Genomic DNA, 14,369 nt, shown 5'->3' on the forward strand with positions numbered 1-14,369 from the left:
TTTTTGGCTCCAAAGCCTGTGGGCTTCAAAGTCGCGACGCTTCGCCTTGGGCCTGTCAAACGCTGCAATGACCAGAGTGCCCACACGCCCTGAGTTTACTAGAGTCTTAACCAGGCTCTGGAAGCTTCTCACCTCTAACTAATGACAGTGGAAGCGCGCTGAGCAACAGGCTGACTTTGGCCAGATGCAAGCTCCGCATTGGCGCGAAGCCGGAGAGGGACGGAAAGGCAACTCTGTGACATCACGACACGCCTACAGCCCGTCGCTGAGGCAGGCCGCTCCTCCGGGGCCGGGCTACGCGCTGACGCCACACGCCGGGGCGGGGCTGAGAGTTTGGAGCCCGGAGTGGGGTGTCGGCGCCTCACTCGGGTGGAGCAGAACGGCAGACAGGTAACCTTGCGCGGCGGACGGGCTCGGTCCAGGGCTGGGCGGCTCGGCGCTTGCCAGCCGGAGCCGGCGGCCGAGGGGGAGGCCTACACGCCCTTGCAGCCGGGCCACCCGAGTGACGGGCGTGAAGCCGGACCGAGTCGGGCTGACGGAGGGCGGCGATGGTGGGCGGGGGACGAGCCTGACGGACAGGCATCGGAGCCAATGGAACGGCAGGGTCCGCCTGGCGGGCGGAGATTGGCGGACGCGGACGCGCGCCGGGGGTCGCCGGCCCGAGCGCGATTGGCTCTGGCGGCGGAGCCTCGGAGGCGGCGGGCTTGGGTGTCGGTGGCTCGGCGGCTCGGGAGAACCCCAAGGTCGCGGCGCGTCACGTGGCCCGGTCGCTTCCTCCTGCCCGCGCGCGTTCTTTTGTCCTGCGTGCCCTGGCCCCAGCAGGCCGCCGTCCTTGTGTTCGCCGCGCCCGGTCAAGGCGCTGACCTTGGTGCCTACGGCAGCCCCACCTGCCGGTGTGAGGTGAAACCGGCAGCGGGCCAAGGTGACACTCGTTTCCCTAGAAACCCCGTCCACGCACCGCTTTCCTCGCGAGAGTGTGTGTGACAGACGCGAGTTATCCCTTCGAGTGACTGGGAAGCCTGCCACCGTGCCCTCGCAGGAGTTACCAGATCGTGTGTCTTTTACCCACGCGCAGTGCGCCAGTAGCCGAGATGACAAGCTCGGGAAGAGTAGTCACGTGGCGGACACGAGTGTGCAGACCGGAGGCCCGAGGGTAGCGCATAGGGGTAGCTGCAGGGTGAGGCTGGGGAAAGGGAATTAAAGGGAAATGAGAAGCGCAGCGCTAGGTGATGTGCGCATGCGTAGCCCCACTTCCGGACTCGCTCTGCGGGATCAGAAAATGGCGGCATTACCATTGGAGGGTGGAGTTTTAGACCCTTGACGTCAAAAGGTCACTCAAGGAACACCTCTCTACAGGCCCAAGTGGGGTCAGTGGGGTCAGCCAGTTTTCGATCGAGGCCTCGAAAGGCGTGTAAACACTTTAAATACGGTGATCGTCAGTCAGAGGTGTTATCTGTAAATAGTGACGCCAATTCAGCTGTGCAACTCAGCTTCTTGACCTCTCTGTAGAAGCAAGTAACTAAAAACAAATGTTTTTTTCCCTGTGGATTTCATTACCCTATGGGCCCGACTTGTGTCTGTGCATCCTGTGCTGTGACATTGAGCAGAGGGCACTCTTGGAGTTTCCTAGTTTGCCCGGTCTTGTGGTTCTGCCCTTGACGTGGCCCCTGGGTAGATTACTTAGTAGCTGACGTTAGGATGAGTGACACCGTCATTGTCTTTTTCTCTTTTCTATTCTTGTCCCTTTGCCTCACATATTAGGCAGTTTTCATTCTTTCTGTTTAAAAAGTTACATTATTTGTGTGTAGGGGAACATGTACATGTGACAGCGCTTGTGTAGATGTCTTAGGACAACTTGTGAGATTTGGGTTTCTCCTCACCGTGTGGGTCCTGGGGATTGAACTTAGGTGGTCAGGTTTGGTGGCCCTGATCCATCTTGCAGACGTTTTCCCCCTGGTTTGTACACATTTAGGTTTGCTTATCTTTCAGGCAGATTGGCCTTTGCAGTATTTATGTTCCTCTCAGTCTTTGGTAATTGCCTTTTCACTGCTCTGCTTTATTAGATAATAGGGCCATTCTTGGAAATACTTGGGTTTTCTTTTTGGTTTTTCAAGATACGATTTCTCTTTAGACCTGACTGTCCTCAGACTCACAGAGGTCTGCCTACCTCTGCCTCTCAAGAGTTGTGATTAAAGGTGTGTGCCACCATCACTTGTTGTGAAATAATGTGTTTTCGATCTTATGTTCATTATTACTATCTTGTCAACAAACATATACTCTTATTTTTATCCTCCTGCCTACTGGGCTTTTTCTGATGTCAGGATTTATAGTGGCATGTTAAATGTTAAGTCTTCCATTTTGCTTATTCTAGTTTCATTTCTCCTCTTTCTCTGTGCTGACTTCCTTTGGGTTACTTTAGTACATACAGCCAAGGCTTGCCTTGGACCCAAGGTTATCCCCTTGCTTCAGCCTTCTGCATGCTAGGGTTTGCAGGCATGCCACACCATTCCTGGCACTGCGTGTGCATGTGTAGGTCAGAGGACAACTTCAGAGAGTCACTTTCCCACCGTGCGGATCCTGGGGATCCAATTTGGGTTGTCATACTTGGCAGCAAGTGCCTCAACCAAAGTGATGAGTTTTCTTGGCAGCTCTTGTTGGATGATTTCAGATCGACAGTTCTGTCCGTTTTTAAGTTTTTCTATTCCTTGAGACAAGATCTTCCCTGGAGCTGGACTGCCAGTTAGCAAGCCCCAGCAGTCCTCCTCCTGCCTCCCCCAGCACTGGACTTACAGATGCACATGAGTGACCACACCTGTCTTTGCAAGTAGCTTCTAGGGATTTGAACTCTAATCTTCATGCTTATATAACACTCTCACCCACTTAAGCGGTCCCAAACCTTTTCTTAATTTCATTTTCTTGGTCATAATGCGTCATTGTAGTTTTTCACAAGGTTTTTATAAGTTTATGATATGTCTGTAGTGTTTAGCTTTAGGGTCTGTTTATCTTCTTGAATATGTGTAGTTAAGCCTTTTACCAAATCAGGAAATTTTGTTGTTGCTGTTTTTGTTTTTTGTTTTTTCAAGACATGGTTTCTCTGTGTAGCTTTAGAGTCTGTCCTGGAACTTGCTCTGTGGACCAGGCTGGCCTCGAACTCACAGAGATCCACCTGTTTCTGCCTCCTGAGTGCCTTGATTAAAGGCAGACGCCACCACTGCACAGCTGTTGCTTTGTTTTTTAAGACAGGATTTCTCTCTGTAGCCCTGGCTGTCCACTCATTTTGTAGACCAGGCTGGCCTTGAACCTCTGCCTCCTGAGTGCTGGGATTAAAGTTGCGCATTATGGTACCTGGCCCTATCCAGATATGGTAGTCTTAACAGCTGTGATATATTGGTATTAGTGTAAGTTGAGAAGGTATGAGAATTGATCTCATCTTTTTACCTATTTTTGAGTCAGGGTCTCACTGTATATCTCTGGCTGGCCCAGATCTCTCACATTCATTCATTCATTCATTTTTGAGGCGGGAACTCATAGAGATCTTCTTGTCTCTGCCTTCCAGTGCTAGGATAAAAGGTATGCACCACCATGTCTGGCTCTTAAATATTTAAGCAGAGTAGAGCAGGCATTTTCTGACTGCTAAATAGCAGAGAATGCTACCTCAAGTCTAAGAACTTCGTTACCGCTGTAGTTGTGGTCCCCACCCAGTATGAGGAATGTGCCCTCATTACTGCTGGAATCAGGCCCCAGCTGATTGTCGCTGGAGTAAAGGTGGAGATAAAGTCCCTCATTTGTGTTTTGACGTCACTGAAGATGGAGCTGTGGTACCTTCTCTGATGTTTGTGGTAGGAAAATAGTTTAGATGTTTCATTTTGCTGCGCCTGTCACTACCCTTTGACTTAAGAGCGTAGGCTTTGTGCCTTCTCTTGTCTACACCTGTTAGCATTTTTTTTTCTTTTTGGTTTTTTGACACATGGTTTCTATGTGTAGCTCTGGCTGTCCTGGATCTAAATCTGTAGACCAGGCTGGCCTCAAACTCACGGACATCCGCCTGCTTCTGTCTCCCAAGTGCTGGATTAAAGGCACTTCACACCACCGCACGGCTGGCTGCCTGTTGGCCTTTCTTAGAGTTCCTCTGTTCATTAATCTGGAACATGTGGCGCAAGGACGGTGCTCTGTCAGTGCTCTGTCCAAGATTCAAGGTTCAAGTCAGTTTGCTTGCTTTCTCCACCTTTTGGAGACTTTTGTTTTAAATTTAACATTTATGTTTGGGGCTGAGTTTAGCAAGAAACAGGAATTCTGTATATACTTTAATAAAATGTTGGCAGATTATCATGCTTTCTATACAGATTTCAGAATTTTCACTCTTTCAGAACATATCATTGCCTTTAATCCCAGCACTTGAGAGGCAGAGACTGACAAATCTTTGAGTTAGTTCCAGGCCAGCCTGGTCTACAAAGTGAGTTCTAGGACAGCCAGGACTGTAACAAAGAGAAACCCTGTCTCAAAAACCAAAAAAATCAAGGGGCTGGAGAGGTGGCTCGGTGGTTAAGAATGCTGACTGCTCTTCCAGTCAGTTCCAGTGGGTTCAATTCCCAGCACCCGCATGGCAGCTCAGAACTGTCAGTAATTCCATATCTGACACCCTCATGCATACAAACAGGCCAAAACACCAATGCACATCAAATAAATAAATTTAAATTCTCTTTGAAATAGGGTCTATCTAAATAAGTAACTCCGGCTGGAAATCTAGAGGCCTCTAGAGGCTTCCCTCAGCCTCCAGAGTGCTGGGATTAGAGGTTGTCATAATGCAACCTCTTAAAGTGCCTCTTCCCTTCTGCCTTCACTAGTCTGCCTGCTTTAGACCCCTGCAGGCCTGGGCACTTCTGATGCTGCAGAGCCACAGCTAGGGAAAGAGCACAGCCGTCTTCAGACTCAGGTATAGAGACTTGCTCCTTCAGCGATCTGGCTTTGGAAGTACTGGATGAAAGCCTGCATGCAGTTAGACGGGCTAAGTAGGCCGTGTACTAGAAAATGGAGATACTCCACTAATGTTTCACGAGTTAGAGTAATTGCCATACCAAGGTGACTGATGTTTACTTATCTTGGGAACTTGAATTTCTCAAACATCTCTGTTAGCTTCTTATAAGTTATAAGTGTACGTTGGCCTACTTGTAAGTTATAATTCTTTAGTCATAGAATATTTGTATTATAATTACAACCAAATGAGAGCGACAAGAGTAATTACTGTCTCTACTGTTTGGTTCAAAGATACTGAGCAGGTCAGGGCTAGTATGTAATGCTTACACAGCATGTGGGTGTCATTGATACTTGTGCCACTATCAGTAAAGTTCTTACTGCACAAGGACCTGGGTATGGTAGTACATGCTTGTAATCCTAGAGCTGGGGAGGCAGAGGCGGGTGGATCCCTGGGGCTCCCTGGCCAGCAAACCTAGTTTATGTTATAAGTTCTAGGCGAGTGAGCTACCTTGTCTCCAAAAAGGAAGGCAACACTTGAGGAATGACACCAGAGATTGACCTTGGGCCTCCCTATAAGTACACATATTTATGAGTAGTGTGTTGCATCTAGTATATAAGTATATATATCATACATATATCTGTATGTATTTAATATTTAGATGCTCTTGCCTTAGCTTCCAGACTGCTGAGAATCCAGGTGTATGTCATTGTGCAACACCTTTTAAAAAAAATTATTTGTGTTTTATGTACTTTGGTGTTTTGCCTGCATGTATGTCTGTTGTGAGGGTGTCAGATCCCCTGGAACAAGAGTTACAGAAAGTTGTGAGCTGCCAAGTGGGTTCTAAGAATTGAACCTGGCCCTCAGGAAGAGCAGCCAGTGATCTTAACTTCAGAGCTATCGCCCCAGTTCCTATGCAACACTTCTACTTCCCCAGAATACTAAGAGCACAGAGAATACTCAATGATTTCTGGATACAGTAGAAAATGCCATTTTGCAATTACAGTCAATCTTTAACCAATCCTTGTTGTCTTTTTTTTGCAGTCATTTTAGACAGTATATAATAAATGTAAAGAGGGGGCTGGAGCGATGGGTCAGTGGTTTAGAGCATTGGCTACTCTTCCAGAGGTCCTGAGTTCAATTCCTAGCAACCACACAGTGGCTCACAACCATCTGTAATGAGATCTGGTGCCCTCTTTTGGCGTGCGAGCATTTATGCAGGCAGAATGTTGTATACATAACTAACTAAATAAATCTTTTTTTTTTTTAAATCTTAGTCCTACAGCTAGTTGCCTGGATTCTCAGGGTAGCTGATTGGGAACTTCCTTTAAAATAAATAAATAAATAAATGTAAAGATCCCAAGTCAGATGGGATCAAGTCTGCAACTCTGTGCCTACTTTTCTGGGGCTAATGCAGGCATTGCAGGGATGTGAGTATGTCAGTTTGACAGTCATGCTCTGTCTTGCTCTCATGTGGACTGGGCATTGAGCAAGTCATTGGCTGGTGTGAATCTTTTTCCTGAACAGTTGGGTAAGTTTTATCTCCTTAATGTTCTCCTAAAACTTCTCTCTCTCTTTTTAAACAGGCACTTGTGGAAGGCTTCAGGACAAAATGTTTCATTTAAGGACTTGTGCTGCTAAGTTGAGGCCATTGACGGCCTCCCAGACTGTTAAGACATTGTCACAAAACAAACCAGCAGCAATTAGGACGTTTCAACAGATTCGGTGCTATTCCGCACCTGTAGCTGCTGAACCATTTCTTAGTGGGACTAGTTCGAACTATGTGGAGGAAATGTACTGTGCCTGGTTGGAGAATCCCAAAAGTGTACATAAGGTAAGGCTCACAGAGAGTTCCTGTGCTGTGTGTGTTGGTTAGGTGCTCACTGACTGCCAGGTAAGTAAGTGTACCTAGGAGAGTCGGTGGGCAGGCAGGCAACTGGACCCCAACACCACCTACCATGTCAGCTGCATCAGACTCGGTGTGGCCTCACTGGAGAACACAGCCTTCTTGAATGATTTCCAGCAATAAACTCAACACTCTGAGCACACAAGGAAGCACGTGTAGCCCTTCAAGGATATGAGGAAATACGTGTGTGGTCCTGCGAACATTGAGGAAGCACAAGACTGGCGCTCCAGGATTTCCCCAAAGCTTGCTTTAGGATGAAGCCTCTGAAGAAAGTCTGTGAGAAAGAACGGGACCTCGAGATGCTCTTCGTCCTTGCTACTCTGAGAGAACACATGTATTTGTGACATTATAAATTCAGTACATGTAATTTCTATATAAACTGGTTTAGATCCTTGTTTCTCTTTTTATCCTGTTTTTGATTTTTCTGTATCATCTACATGGGCACTTTCTTCTTAGACCCTTTTCTTTTCTGCACTGTTTTCCTGAACCCTTTCTGAGGGCAATTTGTTCAGACAATGTGGAGATGTGAATCCCCAAACTATCACAATATATCCACTTGCCCTGGGCTAGCCCAGGCATCTTAGTAGTGTCAGAATTGGTTTGGTCTGTTTGTGGCCAATGACTGCTTATAGGGTTTTTTGTTTTGGTTTGGTTTTTGGCAACAAGGTTTCTCTGTGTAACAGCCCTGGCTATCCTAGAACTCACTTTGTAGACCAGGATGACCTTGAACTCAGAGATCCTCCTGCCTCTGCCTCCTGTGTGCTGGGATTAAATGTGTGTGCTGCCACTGCCCGGCTTGTTTATAGGTTTCTTAGCTTTTGGATAAGGAACATGGAGTGGTTGCAGTGTGGTGTGATGTAAGAGTTTATATTCCACAGCTCCTCATCTGTAAGTTTTTGGAGAGAAAAGAAGAAAATGGCAGAGGCATGATGATTATCATCTTCATGGAGGCCATGCTCAGCCAAGATGTTTACCTTTCCTGTGAATTGGGCCTGTTTGACCTATTCAATTATCCATTGACCTGTGACTAAGTTTTTTATTTGTTTCAACTTCAAGTCTTTTTTTTTGAGACCCTGGATGAATGTCATGAACAATTCGAAGAACAAACAGCCCCACCCATGGCACCCATATACCTGTTCTTATATACCTACCTCATCCTCACTCCTCTTTCATTTTCTATATGTTGATAGTGGTGGTTCCTCGGTGGGCCTGAATCAGCAGACTCATTTACCTGGGCCCTTCCCAAACCTGCTGCTTCTGATTCTGGCCACCTGTGTTCTTGGACACCTTATAGACGACTCTCATGTACATGTGGCATTTGAGCATACGAATATAACCTTCTTTAAGGAGAAAAGTGATGTTGAAGATGCTGGCAGCTTTCTGGTGGCAAACCTAATTGGGACCATATTCAAGGATGCTTCATTTACTGTATGAACTGGCAGAAGAAAAAAAAACTTTTCTTGCTTTTTATGAAACTAGGTTTCTCTATGTATTAGTCCTGGCTGGCCTGAACTTGGCTTTTGTAGACCAAACTGGCCTCAAACTCACAGAGATCCTGCTGCTCTGCCTCCCAAATACTGGGATTAAAGGTGTGCGCTACCACTGCCTGACGAGTCTGGGCTACTTTTACAGAGTTAGGCATTGTTCTGCCCCTTCTACCTGTAGAGGGAGGACCAGAAAGGCTGATTGAAGGGCTGGGCCCTCTAGAAATTCTGGCTGTAGTCTGACAGCACTTTGATATCTCTCCTGCCTTGTTTACCGCTAGATAGTCCTCCTCAAATTGTATTATGCATACACATGGTACATACACATTTTTTGAGGGAGATGACCCTTAATTTAAGTCTGCCCCCCCCCCCCCCCCGAGACAGGGCTTCTATGTGTAGTCCTAACTGCCCTGGAACTAGCTCTTGCAGACCAGTCTGGCCTCAAACTCACAGAGATCCACCTGCCTCTGCCTCCCAAGTGCAGGGATTAAAGGCATGTGCCACCACCACCAGGTTTAAGTCAGATTTTTAAAGATACCTGTAATCCACAAAATGTTAGGATCTGTAACCTTGGGAATGCTTCAGTTTTATTAAAAATGCTTTGGGGACTTGGGAGATGGACCAGTGGATGATGTGGTTGATGTACAAGTATGAAGACATAAGTTCAGACCCCCCAGCAGCCATATGAAAAGCCAGATGTGGCAACATGTACCTATAATCGAAGTGCTGGGGATGGGATCAGAGGATCCTGGAGGCTTGCCTGGTCAGCCAATTTAACCGCACTGGTAAATTCTATTTTAGAAATGTCTGAGGTCGGTTTCAGTAATGATTTTCAGAGAGGTCATGGGGGCTGCTGGTGAAAGATGTTCAATAGGACAAACTTAAATTTATTTGTTTATTTGCCTGTCTGTCTATCAATTTTGAGGCAGAGTCTCTGTTATGTAACCAAGCTGGTCTTGAAATCATATAGCCCAGGCTGGCCTTCAACTCATGATCCACCTGCTTCTGCCTCAAAAGGAGGTGTTTTTTTTTTTCTTTTTTGGGGGATGGGATTCGAGACAGGGTTTCTCTAGCTTTTTGGAACCTGGCCTCAAACTCGCTTGGTAGAGCAGGCTGGCCTCGAGCTCACAGAGATTCATCTGCCTCTGCCTCTGCCTCCTAAATGCTGGGATTAAAGGTGTGCGCCACCACCACCCAGCATAAGGAGGTGTTTTCATGACCACACTGAATACAGTTAACAGTGTAATTCTCTAATTACATCTTTGATTGTATTTAAATCTTTGCAAATATCATAAAATTGCCCTTCTAAATTATGAATGTGTGTGTGTGTGTGTGTAGATGAATTTATGTGGGGAGGTTAGTGGCGTCAGATCCCCTGGACTTGTAGTTACAGATAACTATAAGCAGCCTGACATAGATTTTGGGCACTTAATTGGGGGTATTTTTGTTTTTCTTTTTTTCTGAGACAGAGTTTCTCTACTTAGTCCTAACTGTCATGGAACTCGCTCTGTAGAGTTCTGTAAGCTGGCCTCGAACTCACAGAGATCTGCTTGCCTCTGCTCCCAAGTGCTGGGTTTAAAGACGTGTCACCACAGTCCAGCACTGAATTGTGATCTGTGAGAAGAGAGCAAGTGCTCATAACCACTGAGCTGTCTCTCCAGCCTTTTGTATTTTGCTTTATAGTTAAATGTGCATATGCATAAACATATTTTTACTTGTATGCTGCTCAGAATCCAATCAGGGTACTACTTCAGGGGGCTTTTTTTTTTTAAATTTTTGCTTTTTAAGGAGTTGTGTTTTGTTGTATTGTGTCGCTCAGACCCTGGCCCAGGTCCCTGAATTCCTGTGCTCAAGCAGTCCTCCTGCTGTAGCCTCTCAAGTAGTAGGGTCTGTGGGTGCGGGCTGCTATGCCTTGCTTTTACCACCCCATTCCCCCTTTTTGTGATGCTTGGGATTAAACCCATGGCTTTGTGCATATGAGGCAATGATTTGGGCACTGAGCTATGTCTCTGTCTGATGTTATTTATTTGGTTGAATCTTGGTCTCACATTGTAGCCCAGACTGACTGGAACTCATTGTGTAGCACAGGCTAGTTTGGAAGGTATGGTGATTCTGTTATCTCAGTCTCCCAGGTACTGGGATTACAGACACGAGCCATCGTGTATAACCATATTTAAAACGAGACAGCCGTGATGGCACACGCCTTTAATTCTAGCACTCGGGAGGCAAAGACAGCCAGATCTCTGTGACTTTGAGGCCAGTCTGATTCAAAACAAGTTCCAAGAAAGCTAGAGCTACACCAAGAAATCCTGTCTTGAAAAAGAAAACAATAACCACAGAAGCAACTTTTTAAAAAGATGGCTGGGTTTTAGTTTAGTAGTACTGTATTTGCCCAACATATATGAGGCCCCTGGTTCAATCCCCAGTATTTCATAGAAAAAAGAATATATAATTGTGAAAATTCTGTGTGTGGCAAAAATATTGCCACAGGATAGAGCTCCTATGTCCCTTCTTCCAGTGCTGCTCCACAGTGTTCTGTTTTCTTAATTGATCTGCCTCTGCACCAGGTCTACTATCCTTTTGTTCTAAGTTTGGTCTTCTCCGAGACTTTATCTGTTATAGGTATTTCTCATTGAATGCTTTTAAGAACCTTTGGTGGTAGCCTGTTATCTTTTTTTTTTTATATCATAATTTGTTGGGGATACTTAGAATGATGACATCTATTTTTGTGGGGGTGGTTTGTTTTGTTTTCAAGACAGGGTTTCTTTGTGCAACAGCCTTGGCTGTCCTCGAACTCCTGGGTGCTGGGAGTAAGGTATTGCCCAGCCATTTTTCTGTTTTAAAAACAGTCAAAACTAGGGTTGGAGAGATGGCTCAGTGGTTAAGAACATTGCCCACTCTTCGGAGGTCCTAAGTTCAATTCCCAGCACCCACATGGTGGCCCACAACCATCTGTAATAGGACCTGATGTCCTCTTCTGGCATGCAGGTATATATGTACTCATATATAAAATATAAATAAATAAAATTACAAAAAACAGTCAAAACTAGCCAAGCATGATGGCACATATGTGTGATCTCAATAGCCTTTGTTAATGTTTAAAAGCAGCAGGTAGTTGAAAACTGCTAAGCCCCTGTCAATCTTGAAACTGGTCTTGTTTTACTCAGTAGAGACAGTACCTAAGCTCCAGGTATAGTATGGCATCTAGTTCTTCCTGAAGCAACTACCTGGTTTGGGCCTGACTGAGATAAATCTAGTTTGGTTCTGAAGGACCAGCTCCTTTTACCCCTTCTCCCCCGTGTTTCTCCAGCACCTGTCATTGGTCCTGCTTGTTTTCTGCCTGTCTGCCATTGAGCGCTCTCACGGCTGCAGCACTCTAGCCTTTTCCTGGCTTGAATGACACCTCCACCTTCCCAAAGCCTCCCTTCTTTCTGAATTTGTTAATTGATCCTTCTTTCCTTCTTCCTTTCTTCCTTCTTTCTTTCTTTTTTCTTTCTCTCTCTTTTTTGAGACAGGGTTTCTCTGGACCAGTTCTAGCTGTCCTGGAACTTGCTTTGTAGACCAGGCTGGCCTTGAACTCACATAGATCCGCCTGCCTCTGCCTCCCTCTGCCTCTGCTGGAACTAAAGGTGTGTGCCACCACCGCCACCCATCTTGATAGCCATTTTTTATTTGTGTTTTTCTTATGTCTTTTGCTTGCCCATTCCTAAAGTACAGTAGGAACTACAGTTCCAGGTGGTTGCTGTAGGAGTGAGGGACTCTGCATTCAGAAACTAGGAGGGATATCACTTTCATTTGGCCTAACTCTTGCCCTTTTTAGCCTGTGCTTTCTTTCATGCTCATAAACCAAAATTTTCTTATTTTCTGCGAGTGAACCTGCCAGAACAGAAAAGATACAAGTCCATATGCATAATCTACAGTACAAGTCACATTCATTCCATGGGAGTGACAACTGCTTTGACTGCATTCAGAAAAATCCAGAGAAAATCAAAGAGCTGTTTGTAAGTCCAAGAAATAGCTCATTTTCTCTACGTGTTCTAAGGAACCAATGCCAGTGTTTAGAAAACAGAAGTTATCACATTGTAGAGGTAGCCTGTACAATCTTGAGGCTTCCTACACTCTGGCTCCTTCCCTCCATTCAAGACTATCTTGCAGGTCTGAGGCTCTTGGGACTCTTGCTTAACTCTGTGTTTATCTTGTGAGGGGAGGATGTGGTGACTTGAAGCCTCAGCATTCTAAAGGAAGTCTTGGAATAGCTGCTTTTCCCAACAAGCTTAGGGCTCCTACGCAGGAGGCCCAGTCACAACTGTGGAGGACAAAATTGCTTGGTCCTTTTCCAGGTGGGCCCCAACCAGATCTACATAGGTGACCCCAGATAACCATTTTTTGACTGGTCTCTCATGAGTTATGTCACGTATAGAGCTGGGCAAAGGTAAGTGCTCTCCTTTGCTGCAGAATCTCCTGAGTCTGCTTAAGAGAAGAGTCACGGGGTATGTTGGCTGTAATACTTTCCTATGGGAAAAGCTTGGTTCCCTAGAGTATCAGTATAACAAACCATTCCCAAACTATATCTTAAAGTGGTAACAGTGTGGTGTTTCTCTTGATTCAGTCAGCTGAAAGCCCCTGGTTTCTCATCGTGTCCCCATGCAGCCAAGACTACTCTAGGCGGGGTCTATGAAGGCATTATTCATAGCTGGCAGTCGTTGCTGGCCTGCTTCTCAGGCACTGGGTCTTAGTTTTAAGAAGGTTCCAGTGATAAAGAGTGGCTGCAGAGTTCCTGAGATCTAAGCTCAGGTCTCCTACTGGAACCTATTGGTAAGTGCAGGTTGATGTCGGCCTTCAAGGGTTGAAGAGAGACAGACTCTACCCTGAGAGATGAGAGGCAGGGCATGTGTATGGATGGAAGACCATGTAGGACTGACTGGCTAGGCTAGCCTCCATCCTGTTTGACTGTGGTCTGATATTGTGGCCACCTGTAGTTCAGTGCAGCACGCCTTACTTACAGTACCCTCCATAAGTCAGAGCTAAGGGAGCTTTCTTTGTTAGTCTTAGGTATCCATCACAATTTAATTCACATACCCAGACAGAAAGTTTAGAAACTTCTGTCACCTATACTGTACTGTAAAAACAACAGCATTGTCGTAATGGAGCATGCATTCATTTGGTGTTTTTACTGACATCTGGCAGTGGTCTCCCTAGGTTTTTGTTAGTTTCTTGTGATTTTATTTACCTGCTAGGTAACAATATGTTACTATTATTTACAGGCTGCCATCTTCAAGAGTAGTGGGACTACAGGCATGCTCTAGTTTTAACTGGGTTTGTAGTACCAGCAAGCATGGATCACAGTCTACCTGAGGCTTTGTCTCATAGATGGGATGGTGCTGGTCAGTGGTCATATCTTGCTGGAAAAGAGACCTCTGCCTAGGGATTGCCTGAGGGGATAAAAGTGTCTGGAGTCCAGCCTCTTGAATCTTTTTTGGTTTGTCAAGACAGTGTTTCTCTGTGTAACGGCTTTGACTATCCTGGAACTCACTCTAAAGATCAGGCTTGCCTTGAACTCACAGAGATCCACCTGTCTCTGTCTCCCAAGTGCTGGAATGACCCTCTTGAACTTTTTTTTTTTGAACATTTGTGCTTAGCCTTTACTCTGGCTACTTTCACATCGGGCCTGAGACCTGTTCACACAAGGTAGTCACACATTCACATTTGAAATCATTCCCAGGGTGTTTTCTGGAAAAACTCAGAGCCTGCAAGAAAGAACAGAATAATAGGTTTGGAGGAGGGGGATAGATAGCATGCAGTCAGCCTTACTTGTGCATGCTGTGGCTAGGACAGCAGGGCTCACCCTTCCAAATGACACTTACCATCCTGTGGGTAGGTGATCATAGGGCACTGGGTGGACACTGGGTCACTCGGAGTATCTGCCTTTTCACTTATTTCCTTGTAGCTCATATTGATAACAATAAGATTAATTAGCATTTGATCTTAATAATCGAGGGTATATATT

General features: G+C 45.8%; 1 protein-coding gene across 4 annotated transcripts in view; it reads left to right on the plus strand.

Annotated features, from left to right (window-relative positions):
- Positions 1-271: 271 nt before the first annotated feature.
- Ogdh (oxoglutarate dehydrogenase) overlaps positions 272-14,369 on the plus strand; it is a 64,727-nt gene continuing 50,629 nt past the window's right edge. For all 4 annotated transcript variants that reach the window (XM_075944270.1, XM_075944271.1, XM_075944272.1 and 1 more), the window contains exons 1-2: positions 272-390; positions 6,559-6,806. In XM_075944270.1, coding sequence (XP_075800385.1) covers positions 6,585-6,806 — 222 coding nt within the window. In that variant the 5' untranslated portion in view covers positions 272-390; positions 6,559-6,584. The remainder of the gene's footprint in view (positions 391-6,558; positions 6,807-14,369) is intronic.

This window comes from Microtus pennsylvanicus, chromosome 12 (genome assembly GCF_037038515.1).
Source record: "Microtus pennsylvanicus isolate mMicPen1 chromosome 12, mMicPen1.hap1, whole genome shotgun sequence".
Classification (NCBI taxonomy): Eukaryota; Metazoa; Chordata; class Mammalia; order Rodentia; family Cricetidae; genus Microtus; species Microtus pennsylvanicus.